This window comes from Amblyomma mixtum, chromosome 3, assembly GCF_055824585.1.
Source record: "Amblyomma mixtum isolate Tamu chromosome 3, ASM5582458v1, whole genome shotgun sequence".
In the NCBI taxonomy this organism is placed as follows: domain Eukaryota; kingdom Metazoa; phylum Arthropoda; class Arachnida; order Ixodida; family Ixodidae; genus Amblyomma; species Amblyomma mixtum.
The window spans coordinates 42,317,283-42,335,231 of record NC_143014.1 but is presented as its reverse complement, the minus strand read 5'-3'; the positions used below and the strand labels follow the sequence as shown (position 1 = coordinate 42,335,231).

General features: G+C 51.1%; 1 protein-coding gene across 2 annotated transcripts in view; it reads right to left on the bottom strand.

Moving 5' to 3' along the window:
* Positions 1–11,677: 11,677 nt before the first annotated feature.
* The window catches only part of P5CS (Delta[1]-pyrroline-5-carboxylate synthase), a 47,318-nt gene continuing 41,046 nt past the window's right edge, over positions 11,678–17,949 (bottom strand). For both annotated transcript variants that reach the window (XM_089578896.1, XM_089578897.1), the window contains exons 4-6: positions 14,641–15,808; positions 14,489–14,584; positions 11,678–11,925 (exon numbers count right to left, since the gene is read on the bottom strand). In XM_089578896.1, the coding sequence (XP_089435022.1) occupies positions 11,759–11,925; positions 14,489–14,584; positions 14,641–15,808 (1,431 nt within the window). In that variant the 3' untranslated portion in view covers positions 11,678–11,758. The remainder of the gene's footprint in view (positions 11,926–14,488; positions 14,585–14,640; positions 15,809–17,949) is intronic.

Sequence of the window (17,949 nt, the reverse complement as noted above, 5' to 3'; positions counted from 1 at the left end):
CGGTAGCTAGCCGTGGCCAATAGTACTTCTCCTGGATGCGGTGCAACGTGCGAGCAATCCCGAGATGCCCTGCAGTCGGCTCATCATGACATGCCTGCATAATTTCTTGCCTAAGATTCTTGGGCACGACAAGAAGATGTACTGTCCTGTTGGGCGCGAAGTTCTTCTTCAGGAGGACATTATTGTTAAGGACGAAGGACGACAGTTGGCGCTTGAACCCTCGGGGAGGCGATGCGGTCTTGCCTTGCAGATAATCAACCAGGCTTTGCAACTCAGGATCCGAGCGCTGCTGCTGCGCGAAACTGCTCGCGCTTACTGGTCCTAAGAAAGCGTCGTCGTCTTCCTCTTCCGGTGCTGCGTCGACGGGGGCTCGCGACAAGCAGTCTGCGTCGGAATGCTTGCGGCCAGATTTGTAGACTACAGTTATGTCGAATTCTTGAAGGCGCAGGCTCCAACGAGCAAGGCGGCCGGAGGGATCTTTCAAATTGGCTAGCCAGCACAGAGCATGGTGATCGCTCACAACCTTGAATGGTCGTCCGTACAGGTAGGGGCGAAATTTCGACGTGGCCCAAATAATGGCCAGACATTCTTTCTCGGTGGTCGAGTAGTTGGCCTCGGCTTTCGACAGTGAACGGCTAGCGTACGCGATAACCTTCTCCTGTCTGCCATTTTTCTGAACGAGGACCGCTCCTAAGCCCACACTGCTTGCATCGGTATGAACTTCGGTTTCGGCGTTTTCATCAAAGTGCCCGAGCACAGGAGGGGACTGTAAGCGGCGCTTCAGTTCGTTGAAAGCTTCCTCTTGCGGCCTTTCCCATTTAAAAGGCACGTCAGCCTTGGTAAGTTGGGTCAAAGGTTCAGCGATGCGCGAAAAGTTCTTGACGAATCGCCGGTAATAAGCGCATAATCCAAGGAATCTGCGTATAGCCTTCTTGTCATTAGGCTGTGGAAACTCTGCGATCGCAGCCGTCTTCTTGGGGTCTGGGCGAACTCCATCCTTGCTTACGACGTGACCTAGGAACAGCAGCTCCTCGTAAGCGAAGTGGCACTTCTCTCGTTTCAGTGTCAGGCCTGAAGACTTGATCGTTTCCAGCACTATCCGAAGCCTTCTGAGGTGGTCTTCAAAGCTTGAGGAGAAGACAACAACGTCATCTAAGTAGACTAGGCAAATCTTCCATTTCAAGCCTGCGAGCACCGTATCCATTACTCGCTGGAACGTCGCTGGGGCAGAGCAGAGGCCGAATGGCATCACCTTGAACTCGAAGAGTCCATCTGGCGTGATGAACGCAGTCTTCTCGCGATCTCTTTCGTCGACTTCAATTTGCCAGTAGCCGCTCTTCAGGTCCATCGATGAGAAGTACTTAGCGTTGCACAGCCGGTCCAGTGTATCGTCGATGCGGGGGAGGGGGTAGACATCCTTCTTCGTAATGTTGTTCAGGCGGCGGTAATCGACGCAAAAGCGAAGGGTGCCGTCTTTCTTTTTCACTAGGACGACCGGTGCTGCCCAGGGGCTCCTCGATGGCTGGATGACGTCGTCACGAAGCATTTCCTCAACTTGCTTGCGGATAGCTTGGCGTTCTAACGGCGATACGCGGTAGGGGCTCTGTCGCAGTGGTCGTGCGTGTTCGTCTGTGACAATGCGGTGCTTGGCAAGCCGGGTTCGTCGCACATTCGATGCTGATGAGAAGCAATCGGTGTACCTTTGAAGAAGACTGCGTATTTGGTCTTGTCTGCTCCGGGGTAATGCTGGGTTGATGTCGAACGTGGGTTGATGGCCTTGTTCAGATAGTTCTGCAGGTTGGTCGGGTAGGGCAAATACGTCTCTGATGTCTGCCAGCTCGTCGAGGAAAGCGATCGTCGTACCTTTGTTTAGATGCCGGTATTCTTCGGTGAAGTTGGTTAGCAACACCTGGGCTCGGCCATTTCGGATTTCGGCGACTCCCCTCGCGACGCCCAATCCTCGATCCAGGAGTAACTGGGTGTTCCCCTCGATAACACCTTCGGCATTTTCGATGTCTCCAGTACCTATGCCGACGAGGACACTTGATCGGGGCGGCACGCTCAATGCTTCATCGAGGACGTTTAAGGCAACGTGATGAGTCGCGCTCGTCGCAACAGGTATGGCTTTTTCCGTGGAAAGCTTGATCGACTTAGATCGAAGGTCGATGATTGCCCGATGTTCGTTCAGGAAGTCCATTCCCAAAATCACGTCTCTCGAGCATTGCTGTAGGATCAGGAAGGTTGTCGCATAGGTTCTCCCATTTACAGTAACTCTCGCGGTGCAGCGTCCTGACGGCGTAATCAGGTTGCCACCTGCGGTGCGGATCAGCGGGCCATCCCAGGTTGTTGTCACCTTCCTGAGTCGGACAGCGAGTGGGCCACTCATGACAGAGTAGTCAGCTCCAGTGTCGACCAAGGCAGTAACCGCGTGACCGTCGACCGTAACTTCAAGGTCGCTTGTTCGCGTTCTGGTATTGTACGTTGTCTTCGGTGTCCGATCTCGGCTTCGTCGAGTAGTGAGGCTGCGGTGGGCGTACTGCGACGTTACTTCACTGGGCAGCGGTAAAAGCTTCAAGTCTGGCCGCGTCGTCGTCGGTGTCGTCGGTGTCGTCGTCGTCGGTGTCGTCGTCGTCGGCGTTGTCGTCGTCGGCGTTGTCGTCGTCGGTGTTGTCGTCGTCGGTGTTGTCGTCGTCGGTGTTGTCGTCGTCGGTGTTGTCGTCGTCGGTGTTGTCGTCGTCGGTGTTGTCGTCGTCGGTGTTGTCGTCGTCGGTGTTGTCGTCGTAGTTGAGGCATGGTCTTGAGTACTCGTCGATGGAGGATCTTTGTCATTGCGCTTAGAAGCAACCTCACCTCCAGAGGCTGCTTTATTTAGTTTAACCTTCGTGGGCTGGGGGAGCGTCCACGCACGGCGTAACCTCGGCTAGGAGAAACAAAGCGCGGGGACGATGGCGACGGGGAACGTGATAGGCGGCTCGGCGATGAGTATTCTTCCCGACGCAAAAAATCCTCGATTTCGGCTGGTCGCTGGCCAGGTCGGCGTCGTTGGGCGTCGTAAGGGCACCCTCGGATGCCCATTCTCCTGTACGGGCAGTACCGGAGAATGTGACCGGCTTCTCCGCAGTGGAAGCATTGTGGGCGGCGCTGGTCCGGTGTTCTCCACTCGACGCATTTCCTCGGCCGTGTACGACGCTCGTAGGACGGGCGAGTTGGGGCGAGAGGGCGGCGCTCCAGCGCAACTGGCTAAGGGCGAAATGGGCTTGTGTCGCGTCGTCGAGGTACAGGACGGCGCACTGCTGCGGCATAAGTCATGGCTGGAGGCTCCAGAGGCTGCGTGGTAGACTGGAGTCAGATCTTCCGGCGAATAACTCAAAGGGCTGGCGCCACGACTTGCAGGGGTTGTCCGGTACCTGGAAGGCTACCCAGCCCCTCCACCAGATGTCACGGTGTAGTGACGGCAGTCCAGCGGTCAGGAAGACAGCAGGAAAAACTTTCAAACGAAGATCTTTATTTGGGCTGACTTGCGCCCTCAAAAGAACTGAATCACTCGGCGGCGGCGTAAGCAACAGGCGTGCTCGGCGGTCGTCGAACTACGAATGTCCGATGCTCGCGGCATCGCTCAATTTAAAGCCAGCAAGGAAACTTCCAGATAGCAGGACAAGATCGTCTACAGTAATCTGGAAAAACCTAGATGCAGCCTTTCATGGCTGCGATCAATCGAGATTAGACTGGTCGCTTCTCGCGTCACGAACAAAAATGATAACAGCCCTTTCCTGCAGCCTTGAGCGTGAACGAACAAACACTACAATGATACGTGGCAATATCCCTGGACAAAAATAAAGATGCTTGCGTGCCCATGATTTACCGATACGAAGTAATTCTGATTAGTCTGGAGCAGGAGTGAGGCTCATCTGGCCACTATGGGCCTCACTCCCGCTCCATACAAATCGGAATTACTTTTGGCGTCCCAGACAAAATATTATAGACAACACCATTCTCTCATCCACCTCGTCATGGAATCTTCCGTGTAGCCACATGTCGGGTGCTGGGTATGCAATACACGAATCTTTCTCTCAATCGACTGTCACAGCGACGATAGACACGTCATCGCCTCACGCACATGGTCAGACGCATTTTAAGACGACACGTGGGGCTTCACGAGGGCCAGTCGAAACAACTTATACATGCCCTAAGTTGAAGTAAAACAGTTTAAACTATCCCGCGTATCAAGTTTATCCGGAGGCAGAAGACTCAAATCTAAAAAGCATTAAACACCTTATGAAAGGCTGCACTCCACCTGCCAGTGTATACATCGAACGTACGCCTGTACTCAACAGAGCTTTTTCTCACACTCTCAGAACTACTTCAACAGCACATCCAGGGACCGACAGATTTCTTGCCTCTCGGGGCTTCCGCATGGTCGCTGGCTCCTCTAGCAAGCGGGTATTTCTCCACTCGATCTCCTATCCATCTATCGTAGGCACCCCCCCCCCCCCCCCCCCGCTCCTCCTTCCTCTCCCCAAGCTACATTTCGCAGCCATACCAAAAATGTCAGCAGCCGTCTCAATCCGGGGCGGCATCAAGCTCAGGCTATTCATCATGTGCCACTCGAACACCACGTGCTCATTTACACAGATGCTCAAGAGCATCGTGTTGTCCAAGTTCTTCTTTGCCCATGTTTTTTTGCTCTTGTACGTGACTACACAAATGCGGCTAGCATCGAGGCAGGCGCGGCAGCTTTCTCCATCACTTTTCGTTACCAGCCCCACCACCAAACCATCACACCCTAGTACCGTATACTCTTGCCACCCTCAACTACTACCCTGGAGGTCTTACCAATAGTGTTTAGTGCTCAGGAGCTTGCATCGATACAACCTGTCTCTATTACTTGCACCATCTTCACAGACTTCGAGCCCTTCGGAATGGCCACATTCCACCCATGCTCCGCGACGAATTAGCAGGCTCACTCGGATCTATTCCCCGCACCTCCGTATGTATGCGGTGGGCTGCCGGGATTGCAGGCGACGAGCTGGTAAAATAGCTAGCCCTGGATGCATTAAACCGGGCCCCTGCAATTCACTGGCCATACCCTCCGTGTACAGGAAATACATCTCCAACCTCCGCGATAACAGGCAAACTATTTCGACGCCACACCCTTCTCTGTCCACTTCGTCCATTATACTTTTCCGTCAAATTCAACTTAATGTCCAGCTCACACCGGCACGAGCTTTGTTCCTAAAACACACAACCAGCAAGACCAGCTGGCCCGCTCTGACTTTGAGCCGCCAAATAAAGTGATTCTACTGCTACTACTACTACTTTTGCGATCGTGACCACGCGGTTCTGAGTGTCTGCAAACATGTTCACGTGCGCCTCTAGCGTCTTCTGAAGCTGCACGCCGTAGGTGCGCATTTCTTCTGCAAGATACTCCGAACGCATCAAGACCCTCAGCTGGCTCATGCCTATATGTCGATATCGGGACTGAAGGTCGCGACTTGATTAGATAACGGTACGGCGAGAGCGCATCGGTAGGCGTATGCAAGAATAGCGCAAGCACTCCATCATTACTTAACTTATCTGAAAAGATTGCGAGTCCACCGACGAGTGATGGTTCGTCTTTTTCGTAGTAGTTATCGTTTGTTATATCGCCACGTGGGCCCGAAAGGGGCGAAACAGGTCCGCTGTTGCTCTCGTCGCTCATGAATCTTTCCGAGGACATCGAGCCATACTGGTGCTGCGAGGCAAAAATCACGGTCTCAATGCCGTAGCCGGCAGGAAAGCTGAACGGCTAGGACGTGTATTAAGGCACCCGGTGTGCTCGTCCGTAGCGTCCTGTTCGCCTTCCTCATTGCAACGCCCACATCTTGTCTCCGTCCTACGGCATTCGGTCATTCATTCGCGTGCATGATGGGGCTGACGAACTCACACCTCTACATTTTGACGTCGCCCGCTTCACTTTCGGGACAAGGGCCACTCGAAACAGCAACGTCCTGCGCCAGCAGCTGCCACGCTATCACAGCCAATTTTCCTAGTCTTATTAGTTTTACTCTTTCTGACCCGAAAGATGCGGGTTCGATCCCGGTCGCGGCGGTCGAATTTCGATGGAGGCGAAATTCTAGAGGCCCGTGTACTGTGCGATGTCAGTGCACGTTAAAGAACCCCAGGTGGTCGAAATTTCCGGAGCCCTTCACTACGGCGTCTGTCACAGCCTGAGTCACTTTGGGACGTTAAACCCCATAATCCAAACCAAACCAATTTTACTCCCTACCGAGCTCCTTTACACTATATCTCTATTTTAACTTCACAGATCGGCGGCTACAGTTTTACACTATCCCAATTTTGCAATTTTACTTCGCAGTTTCTTTCCCATGATCCAGAGATGCCGGCACTGCTCGGCCCAGATTGCTCCCAAGCACATTTCCAGTACCTTACCGCATATTGTAGGTGTTGTTTCCTTCTCAGTGTGTTCAACGTGACTATTAATTGTTTTCTTTATGTGAATTTTAAAGCCTGCCGTTCTACTTTCACCTGCTTATGTGCTCAGTCATGCGCTGCCATTCGTACCCCGAGTTACTCATTGGCTACTGCCGCAAGCACCACACACATATGGCTGTCGCTCTAAAATTCGCGCGTGCCATGTGACATTCATATGGTTATAGGGCTGCTCAGTCTAGAAGAGCGGCATGAAAGATTGTCAAGCAAAGAGTCACTGCCGACTCTATTTTTAGTGAACGAAGTGTGCGTTACAGAGCAGACTTTTTGGGGCTCAAAGTCGACATCCCGAGTGGTTGCCCTATCCTGAATCATATATTTGCCACCTTGAGTTTCGATGAGAGATACCCGGTCAGGGTAAGTGACGTACGGCCGTTGAGGTAAGAATGATGTTTTTCTTTTTATCTAATAAAGGAATGCGCGGTACTCCCACGGCTCAGTCGGTGGCCTTTGAAGCGAGAGGTCAGCGGTTCGACTTCCGCCTTCATTATTCGCCCACGGTGTTTTCTCTTCATTAACAGTAACGGGCCGTTTCTGAGTGTCTTCACTGCGCGAAGAGGGCCCAGAGTAGTCAAGTAGATATGTGGGGTTCAACGTCCCCAAGCTGCACGGGAGCTGTGCGACACGTTTGTAGTGGAGGCTTCTGGATTAATTTCGACCACCTGTGGTTGAATGTGAACTTATATCGCGCAACAAGCGAAAGTTTCTGCATCGAATGCAGCCGTGGCCGGGATCCGATCCCTCGACCTTGGGCCAGCAGCCGAACGCCGTGGCCACTTAAAACGAACCTGGCCGTCACGCGGATTGGGTTCGTTGCATCCGAAGTTCGTAGCAAGTGGACTTACCATATTACAACTAAAAAATACAGTCAGACGAAAATAGCGTTGATTTCTTTAAAAAATCCCCTATTAATCCGCTTTCTAAACTCTTTAGCGCGGTTATGCCCGCCTGGTCGAGAACCTTTCTGCGGACGAGCCACATTAGGAACGCGATAATGCCAGTAGCGATTGAAGCGTTCGCGGCAACTGATGGTAGATAGAGCAACTCGTTTCCTAACCTCGACAAAGTTGTAAGGATGCAGCGACGAAGCTACCACAGCGCGTGTCCGCGCAGAACGTACAGTATGAGTCGCCATTGTGTAAAGCGCCCTGGCAGCGCAATGTGTTCCATGTAAAGCGACACCTCGCCGCAGCTACTAGTTTCTTCACACAAACTTTGCGCGGCAGTACAGCCACTTAGACGTAAAACTATGTGGGAACTAGCACTTTACTCCAAAAACCATCGGCTACTGTCTGATTTCAGTCTTACTGAGCCGGAGTGCCCTGGTTCGAACCCGACCGCGGCGGCCGCGTTTCGATGGAGGCGAAATGCAAAAGGCGTCCGTGTGCTGTGCGATGTCAGTGCACGTTAAAGATCCCCAGGTGGTCGAAATTATTCCAGAGCCGTCCACTACGGCACCCCTTTCTTCCTTTCTTCTTTCACTTCCACGTTCCTCCCTTCCCTCTCGGCGCGGCTGAAGTGTACACCGAGAAGTGAGACAGTTAAAGCACCATTTTCTTTCCTCGAAACCAATTTTTCTTTTTTTTTTGGTCGACACGTCAACCACACCGTAAGGGAAGGGATAAAGGCGGGAGTGAAAGAAGGAAGAGAGAAAGAGGTGCCATAGCGGAGGTCCTCGGAATAATTTCGACCACCTGGGGATCTTTAACGTGCACCGACATCGCACAGCACACGGGCGCCTCTTGCGACTCACTTCCATCATGGCCCGGTTGAGGTATACACAAAGAAGTGAGAGACAGTTACTGCGCCATTTTCTTTCCTCAAAAACCACTAATTTTATTGTTTGGTACGCACTGTTCGACCGCTTACACAAGGATGACTGAGACTGTCTGCTGTCTGCGCGCTGCCTGCACGCGGAAGCAGCTGGAGCAGAAGGTGGATATTCGACTCTGCTGGCGACTCACGCACCAATTGACCTTTCTGCCTCTCGGGGTGCGCTTGGCCGGCGGTTAACTGCAATTTCAATTGGACATTTTTATTGTTTTTTTTTTTTTTCATTTTTCTTCGGAGGAAGGGAGATGACAGTTCCTTAGGGGCGATGCGGGATCTCGGCCTCCGCGCTGGCGGCAGGCGCCGTTTTTCGACTGCGGAGGCGAGTTTACAGCGCTTCCTCATTCGTTATAACCGAGATGTGCAGCCACGATTGTTCGTTTTATCTGAGATGCCGTGCCATAGCCCTAACCCATATTTTGACGATAGTTCCACCCTTGTTCGTTATAACTGCGGTCGTTATAAGTAGGCTTGACCGTATTCGATGGATTTACAGGAGAGCAAAAGCGTTATGTGAATCAACGTCAGAATTGAGCAACGTCGTTTCTATTGTATATTTTTTTATCCCTCTATATTTGCCTGACGCAAAGGCGCGCTTCAGCCACGGAGATGTCGTCGGAGCACATGTCCCTGCCCGAGGGCGTGCAGGGAGGGGCAGGTCCACAGTGGGTACCTTGTGCCCACCTCGCAAGCAGGAGAGGGGTAGAAGTCGCCAAAGAGGGCACGGAACTTTGCCGGCCGCGTCCACGTCACCGCATGGGTGAGCGCGACACGGAGGCGTAACCTTCGGAGCAAAGCCTCTCTCCAGCGCGCAAGGCCGCAAAGGAAGCCGGTATCCGTGTAATTCTTCATTGAAGGCAAAATCCCGCAAAGCTGCGCAGGAGCCCCAACTAAACACTAAGAGATGGCAACAGTGTGATGTCCAGTTTTCCAAGTACATCAGCTTACAAAACATACAACACAAGCATACTGTCAACAATTGCAGGAATAGGAGCTAATATGAAGCTTAATATAGGCAGGTCTGCAAGTTCTTAAAGCCGCTCAATAGACACAAAACACGCGCTAAAATTCTGTGTTGGCTGTGTTATTAGACGCTAGTAATTTATTTTAGTGTATTGTTACATGCGGCTGGCGTCATTGGAAGGGAGCAGGCTCGTTTTCAAATAAAAAAAAAACGTGCTTCCGTTCAGTTAGCTTCATTCAGAAGCTGAATGTCACAACTTAGTCCGACACGTCAGAACTCTTATTCGTGGGATTCTATTTTTTGTTACAATCTTGAGCGCATACAGGAATCGCTACTAAGTGTTTCAGTGCGGAAGCACTGTTCCGATGGGTAAACCCCGAGCAAGGTCGTGCGATGTTTGTCGGTTTGCGCCAAGATAATAGCATAAGTACATAAACAAAGTAAACATTGCCGTCACTGGGATTCGAACCCCTGGCGGCGCGAACAGATTCAGCTTCGCTGGCCAGTGCACGAGAGCACTATGCTATCGCCGCATTGTCTGCAATGGCGGAACTTGGATGGCTCTACGCACAATTCCACCCGCTATACTTTAGTGGTGCGGGAAGTCTAATCTAATTAGACTCATCTATATTTTCTACCCACTATGCTATCGCCGCAGCCGATCACGTCTCGTGTTGAATTGCAGCACATTCTCGCGCTGTGCACTGCACATCATCGTCTCCATCAACTTCCCTCTGCGGCGAGAACAGATAAGATCAGCTTAACCCCGACCAGGGCTTAACCTGAGTCTAATATCGTCGCCAGACATGCCGAAGACCCAGTAAAGCAAGAACATGAGCCAATAACGCTAAACATATGATTTCGCGCGTCTACAAACGATGTTAAAACCCTACTTTCTTTTTTTTTTTTTTGCGAACTAAAATAAGCAACCTGCAAAGCAGCTCTTCCACTACACGCCTAAAAACTGCTGCTGTCAGCCGCTAGGCACGTGCCAAAGGCGGGAGGAGGAAGAAGGGGAGGGGAGGGGGGGGTGAGGTAGTGCAAGATAGCAGTATTTTAATCTATGAAATCAAGATTTCGTACATAAAGCCGACTTACTCGAATTGCTGTATAAGAGAGCACTTGAGTAAAGCTTTATCAGTGTAACGTGGCGGACCTGCAGTCGGCGACTGTGGTATCAGTTGCTAGCTCACTACTCGTGTAGAAAAAAAAACCCTTGCGAAATTTTGCGCCACATTTTGCGCCAATTTTTTTAATTTGCGTCACGTGAACACGCCCGTTGCTTGCTACCGGGGAACGACGGACCATGCACGGCAGCTATATTCTGTCTCTCCGCCGTGAAGCGTTGATGCCGTGAAAAGATTGCAGCCTCTTCTGTGCGCTGCCCCGATGGGCGAACGCCAAGTGCCCTCAAGCGCATCTATGAAAAATCCTACTCGGTCCTGAAATCTAGCTCAGCTCGACGTTCACAGAAATTTCTCCGTTTTTGAAATCTACTACTCTTTGCAAATTTTTAATGACACGCACTGGCTATCATCATTGTTTCCGCTTTTTAGCCTTTGTTGCTGCCTGGTACAAATCGATTGACCGGTTGACGGAAAACGCCGATTTCTTCATCAAACAATTTCTTCGTCACTTAATCCGCTGCCGCAAGAGCCGAACACCTCCGCCTGTGCAAGTTCCGGGCGCACACCCGCATAAATATAATTCAGTCAACTGCTCTTGGTATTTATTTTCAATGTATTTTGCTCTGTTCCGCTCGTCATGCCCGCTATGTAAGGGGCGAAAAATAAAATCCCCGTTACAGCAGTCGCAGTAAACCACCCTACCATTATGCACCAGCCCTTCTGACATCTCTTGACAGGTCACGAAAAAGTGCCGATGCAAGACATACTTCGGACCCTAACAACGAGCAGCAAAATGAACTTGCTGAATAACGCGCGCTTGTCAACGGATCGCTTATTCTTTCTATTTTTTTTCGCTTTTATATTTTTTTATTATTTTCAGGGTGGAGAGTTGCGTAATATCAGCGCTTTGCGCTAACTAGGCGCGCGTCTTATGCAACGGAGCTCTCAAAAAATGCTGCGGAAATCGGTGATAAGGAAGCCCGATATCTGTTGCCTCACAATGGGAGCAGCGAACGAAATATATAAGCAAAAACGAAGGCACTTCACTACAGATATAACGCAAGAATCTACCCATGGAAGCATTGCGTGCACTTCGAGTTAAAAGGAGCTTACGCCGGGCTGGAAGTGCCGAAATAGTAGAGTGAGAGGTTGAGAGATACGTTGGCACTTGAAACGAATCCATGCAAACCCTTGTACTTTATCGGTGAGAGCACGTGCCGCTCATGCACCGTTGCCGCCGCACGCTTGAATGTGCGCCACAAGCAGCTCACGTGCGCGTTCCCCTTTATTTCGAAGCGTATATGAACGAGGACTATGTACACGAAGCAGTGGACGAAGGCCTAGGGAGTCATGAAGCGGGAAGGTTTTCGTGCAGGTAAGTCATGGTGCCCGAGTCTCCAAAGTCCTGGACCACGTTTCCGCTTCCCCTGAGCAGCCACTTGGTGGTCAGCAGTCCCTCCATGCCAACGGGCCCACGGGCGTGGATGCGTCCGGTGCTGATGCCCACCTCGGCCCCTACGACGGGGACAAGGTCACACATCAAGCGCCTACAACGGCACTAAAAGCGAGATATATAAACGTCTAGCGGGCGCAGTCTCATTTCAAACGGATCGAGGAAGCCTTCTGGGCCCGCTGCGATGGCTCAGTGGCTTTGGCGTACGGCTGCTGAGCTCAGGGCCTTGGGATCGAAGGCGAAATGCAAAAACACCCGCGTGTTGCGCGATGTCAGTGCACATTAAAGAACCCGAGGTGGCCGGCGTTCCTTATAGCCCGTGTACAGTTTCGGGACACTGCGTACACTACATACCAGCCACGACAGTCCCACATACCAGCCCCACATACCAGCCCCACATACCAGCATGACGTAGCAAACAGCACAGGAAGAAGTGACGGAGCTGTGGTGCCCACCACCGCTTAATCTTGCCATTCATCCTTCAGCTACTCGTTACATGCGACACTTCACTTTCCAAGTGCCGCCCGCGCAGCTGAGGATCAGCCTCTAAGGTATTAATCAGAATGCTCCTTATCCAGCTTCTGCGGTAAATTGGTTTTTGAGGAAAGGAAATGGCGCAGTATCTGCCTCACATATCTCGGCGGACACGTGAACCGCGCCGCAAGGGAAGGGAGGAAGGTGGGAGTGAAAGAAGAAATAGAGAAAGAGGTGCCGTAGTGGTGGTCTCCGGAATAATTTCGACCACGTGGGGATCTTTAACGTGCACTGACATCGCACAGCACATCGCACAGCACACAAGCGCCGAAGTCCTTGATTTGTGGACACTTGTCTGACATTCCAGTGATTTGTGCAGGACGTACCAGACATATAGCGACGATTATTTGAAAAAAAAAAAACACACACACACATCGCTAGGTAATTTCTTCAAACCCTTTCTCTGGCAATATGCCCTGCTAACTACATTCCGTCTTCTATACCGACACTGAGTTGCGAAGCTTAGCATGGTATGATATATGAAACTTCCATTTTTACAGACAGCGCTATACATGACACGGCGCTGATTTTTCCACAGCTTTCATACTTGGGTCCAGGCAGAAACTTTGCCCTAGAAGAGGGGTCCCCGTCTTCTCAGAATCCACTAAGTAGGGCAGAACGAACTAAAGCTGCATCCGGGTTATGGCTGAGATTCCGTTGCGTTGGTCTGCAGATTAATTTCGACCAACTGGGAATCTAACGCGCCTTGACATCGCACAGCCCACGGGTGTTCTTGTGTTTTATACTCATCGAAATGCAGCCCCCACGGCCGGGATCCGATCAAGTCACCTTGGGCAGCCACTGAGCCACCGCAGTGGAATGTTGCGCGCTTTGTTAACTGATCAATTGCAGAATAACATTCGAGCTTGAAAAACATACGGATCGAATGCACGCGTGTTCAAGAACTTTCAGAAAGAATCACTTGTGATCACTTCCTTTCTTACTAAAAGTGCACTAAAGAGGATTCTGGGCTCGTCATTTTACCGAGGGAACTCGATCTACACGCTCAAAGCATTCTTAGAAACTTCGAATTATTATCATGTGCGGCCGATTTCTATAATAAATCGAATTAACCGACTCGGTTCTCTGTTTGTTTGTTTTTTGAACTCACCTTCGAAAGTAGGAGGAGTCAACCAATGCATGGAGTGCCTTTCAGGCAGTCGCGTGGCGGCTTGCCGCTGTGCCATTGGCGGAGTGATCCGTAAAGCAAAGAGTCCACGCGTATTTTTATTTCCGTGGGCCTAATTTGCAGCCATGTTGTCTGCAATTATTCCCGAGATCCTAAAAAAAAATAAAAGCTAAAGCAACCGGTTGAAAGGCACTGCACGCGTCGGTTGACTCCGCCTACTTACGGTGGTGAGTTCAAAAAAAGAAAGTGGGAGCCGGGACGTTTAATTAGATTTAACAGGCAAATCCAGCTAACAGGACAAAAATTCGACGTTTCTAAGAATGCTCGGAGCGTGTAGATCGAGTTCCCGCCGTAAAAACGCGAGCTCAGAATCCTCTTTAGTGCACCTCTAAATCTCTAAGGATGTTCTTATGTGATGCGTAACAAAATTTTTATGCATTAGTATTATTCGCGACCGGCAAATATCTCAGTTATTCTATTGGATGATAGTGAACGAAAATTGTACGTGTATGTGGAGGAGGGGGGGTTAGAACCTCGAGAATATGGCTTTAGACAATAATAAGCCCGCACCGGCGAGACAAAGCGAAGTGCAACACAACACGTAACACAACACGTGTAACACGCTCTGACTTTACAGGGACTCTTCTTCGCGCTGTATTCGTGTTTTTAGATACGGGCTTCTCGCTCGGTGCTCGAATGAACGTCTTGCGTTCGTTTTCCTGCTTAGCTCACAATGACAATATCGGCGTGCTCTGTCCGCGTGGAGATATCACTACCTCACTACCGCTGAACATGGAAAAACGCATGACACGTGTCATGCGTTTGAAAATGCTTTCTTGCAGCTCGGCCAACCCCCTGCAGCTCGGCCAAACTGATGTTGGAAAATAGGAGCAAACTATTTTCGAGGCAAGCAGAAAAACTGGTACAGTTGATCGAAGAAGGCAAGCACGCCAGACACGTACCGAGCCCGAAGCGGTAACCATCGGCGAATCGCGTGCTGCAGTTGTGGAACACGCAGGCGCTGTCCGCTCCCCGGAGAAACCGCTCCGCAGTGTCCTCTGAAAAACAAGCAAGCGTTGCGAGGTCTTCCAGTCGGTGGCTTCACATCACTTACTGTTCTCTGTCACGATGGCGTCCGTGTGCGAACTGCCGTGCGTGTTGATGTGCTCGAGCGCCTGATCGACAGAATCAACCACTTCGACGGCGCACTGGGGCCCGCTGTACTCGATGCGCATGGAGGGCGCCGCCGGCGGTCCAAACGTGAGTAGCTGCGCCATCCGGGGCCCCGAGTACAGGCTGACGCCCTGCGCCTTGAGCGAAGAGCACAGCTCGGAGAGCAAGCCGCCTTCCACGTGGTCACGGTGCACAAGCAAGGTCTCCATGGCGTTGCAGGCTGCCGGGTAATCGCACTTCGAGTCCACGACGATGCGTATGGCCTTCTGCTTGTCCGCTTCACGGTCCACGTAGACATGGCAGATGCCATCGCTGTGGCCCAACACGGGAATACCGCGGCTCTTGCGCTGGATGTCGCGCACCAATTGGTTCGAACCCCTTGGTATGACCAGATCAATGTAACCCTCGAGATGAAGCAGTTCATCAACGTCTTCACGCGTGCTAACCAGAGCCAGGGCGTCGGCAACGCCGTACGGCTTGAGACACTCCTGCAGCAGCTGCCAGAGACAGCGGTTCGTGTGAGCCGCCTCGTGACCGCCCTTGAGTAGAAGTCCATTGGCTGTTGCCACAGCTAGCGCCGCCACCTGCGGCAGGCAGTCGGGGCGAGCCTCGAAGATGACGAGCAGCACTCCAATGGGCACCGTCACCTGACTCAGTTCCATGCCTTCGGCCACGCGGGTCTTTCGCAAAACGCGCCCCAGCACGTTGGGCGACGTGTTCGCGATGGTGCGCAGACCATCAGCGAGTGCCGACAGCTTGGCTGGCGTCAGCGCCAGGCGCGCCAGCATGGGCGCACTGAGCCCTTGCTCGCGTGCCACGGTCAAGTCCCGTTCGTTGGCTTCCATGATGTCCGCCGTTCGCGCCTCTAGCACATCAGCCATGGCCAGCACGGCGGCCGAGCGCTGCGTCGCGGCCAGGGACTCGAGTGTGCGGCTCGCCTTCCGCGCATTGGCGGCCATTGACTCTAGGGAGATCATCTTGGATCGGTGCTCTGTGAAGAAGGTGCCCACGCGCTTGCCTTGCACGATGCGCGTAATGGACATCTCTTCGAAGCCGCTGCCGATGACAACGGACACACCACGCTCAAGAGCCCAGGACGCCGCCTTGATCTGGAAGCAGGCATCAACGTTCGATGCGTACAGGAGGCATTGTTAGTAGTAGAAAGAAGTAGGACACGATGGCACTAACAACTGAGGATTTGCGTAAGTGAATCTTTATTCAGCTGTTAGTGCCAGCGTGTCCTGTCAGCTTTTTTTTTTTATCGTAACGTCCTTTTGACCGGCTTCCATAATGCTCCTAAGAGGAAAACGTACAGTCAGGCGGTAATGAAACGCGATTGAAGATTGCACGTTGTTGGGTATATCGGTCATACATCGTTAAGCAAGGTACTACTCAACCCAAACATGGACGTGAAAAGAACAATGAGACGCGCAGACTCGTGACAGATTTTATTCAGAAGAAAACGCATTTATATTTTCATGTCTGCCAACTCAATCACTAAGCGCGTGCTGAAGGCTGCTTTCTTTCTGATACGATTTCATCAAGGTATCACTGACACGATCATCTCTTTTGTTCCTTATTAAAAAAATGGCAGTGGTTTAGTTCTGGTTAAACCTGGAGGATTGCGAAAGCAACGAGGAGAAAGAGAGGCGATGGAGAGCGCGCGGCAGCGGCGGCGGCCCCGGCACGCCAGCTATGCGCCGCTACTGCGCATGCGCAACTGGCGAGCGCGGCGGCGTCACCCGCGTAGCGACGGCGGCGGCGCGCCGCCTGTGCGCCGTCCTCGCGCATGCGCAGTATGGCCTTGCGTCTGCTCCGCGAAATGGCTCGGCAACTCGCGTAGTGTTGCTTTCGCAACAAAAGCCTCAGCAAGCTCACGTGCCATCTGGTCATGACTTCGCCTCAAATGTTTGTTCTTACCAGCAAAGGCCGGCAAGGGTTATATTGGTCTATGCATCTAAATACCTTAAGAACCATCTCGTCGTCCAAATAGCACATCAGATCCCGATCAATGTGTGCCGAGAAAATATCAGTAAGTACAGGTGCCACACATGAACCAAGGCAAATACCCTCGCATTGAACAAGGATCTATATTTGTCAGATGTTACAAAAGTTGACTAGAGATAGTAGAATTCAAGCAACGTCATAAAATTGTCCAGGGCCAAACCGCCGGTGTTTTAAAAATGAACGAAATGATTATCTTTAATGCAAGACCTAACGGCACAAAACAGGGCAACATGAGGAATAGAAAAGTTTGCTTTGTGAATCGAGACGGCGCAACCCAAAGCTGAGGAGCACTGCAGGAAAGAGACCCTATCGCCTGAGTTCATTATTACGAATGGGTCTTTTATCACCAATGCTTTTCAACACTTCCGGAGAAAGATGCTAAATTCCCGTTGCTAGGTGTTCCTTTCACTCACTATGCACTTAAAGAGCTTATCATGTTTGTGGGGTTTCGTGGTAAAAAAAAAAAACAATTCTAGGCTATTGCGCTTGCAGTTGCCAACAACCCTCGACAGTCAAACATCACTTATTTATACATTGGGAAAACGGGAGACGTATAGTTCATACATGAACGACTAAGGAAGCACCAGTTTTCGATAAAGAAGGGAAAAGGCTGTAATTTACCCTTTCACTGCGGCGCATGCCCTTTGGCTACGCGTGATAACCCGTGCCGGCTTTTACTAGTAAGAATAAAAATTTTGAGGTGAGTGGTGAGCAGATGGTACATGAGCTTGCCGAAGCTTTTTTCATAAGCAACAAAAGACATGATTATGTCAGTGATACCTTGATGAAATTGGTTCAGAAAAAAAGCAGGCTTTCGGCATACGTTTAGTGAATGATTTCGCAGACATGAAAATATAAATAGGCGTTTTCTTCCGAAGCGCATATAAATGGAATAAAATATTTTACCTGCATGCTTTTAGCTGTAGTGCACAACTGGCGTGATTCGTGTTTCAGGTTATAGGATCTACAAAAGTATACGGATTCATAAACCGGTTGGAAAGGAATGTCTCTCTCTAAAATAGAAAAGTACGGCATATGCGTGTTCGCGTTTCATTTGAGCCTGACTGTTCTTTAATCGAACCGCGCTGAACCATGACACTTATCTGCTGCTATCCATATATCGTTTAATCGGCTTGAACACACGATTAAAGTGAAATGAATTTCAGCGCGGACTAACACTTTCGTGAATTAGTTTTCCCGTGCGCTATGGCACCAGCTTTTTTCTGAAGCCTGAAAAACCGTT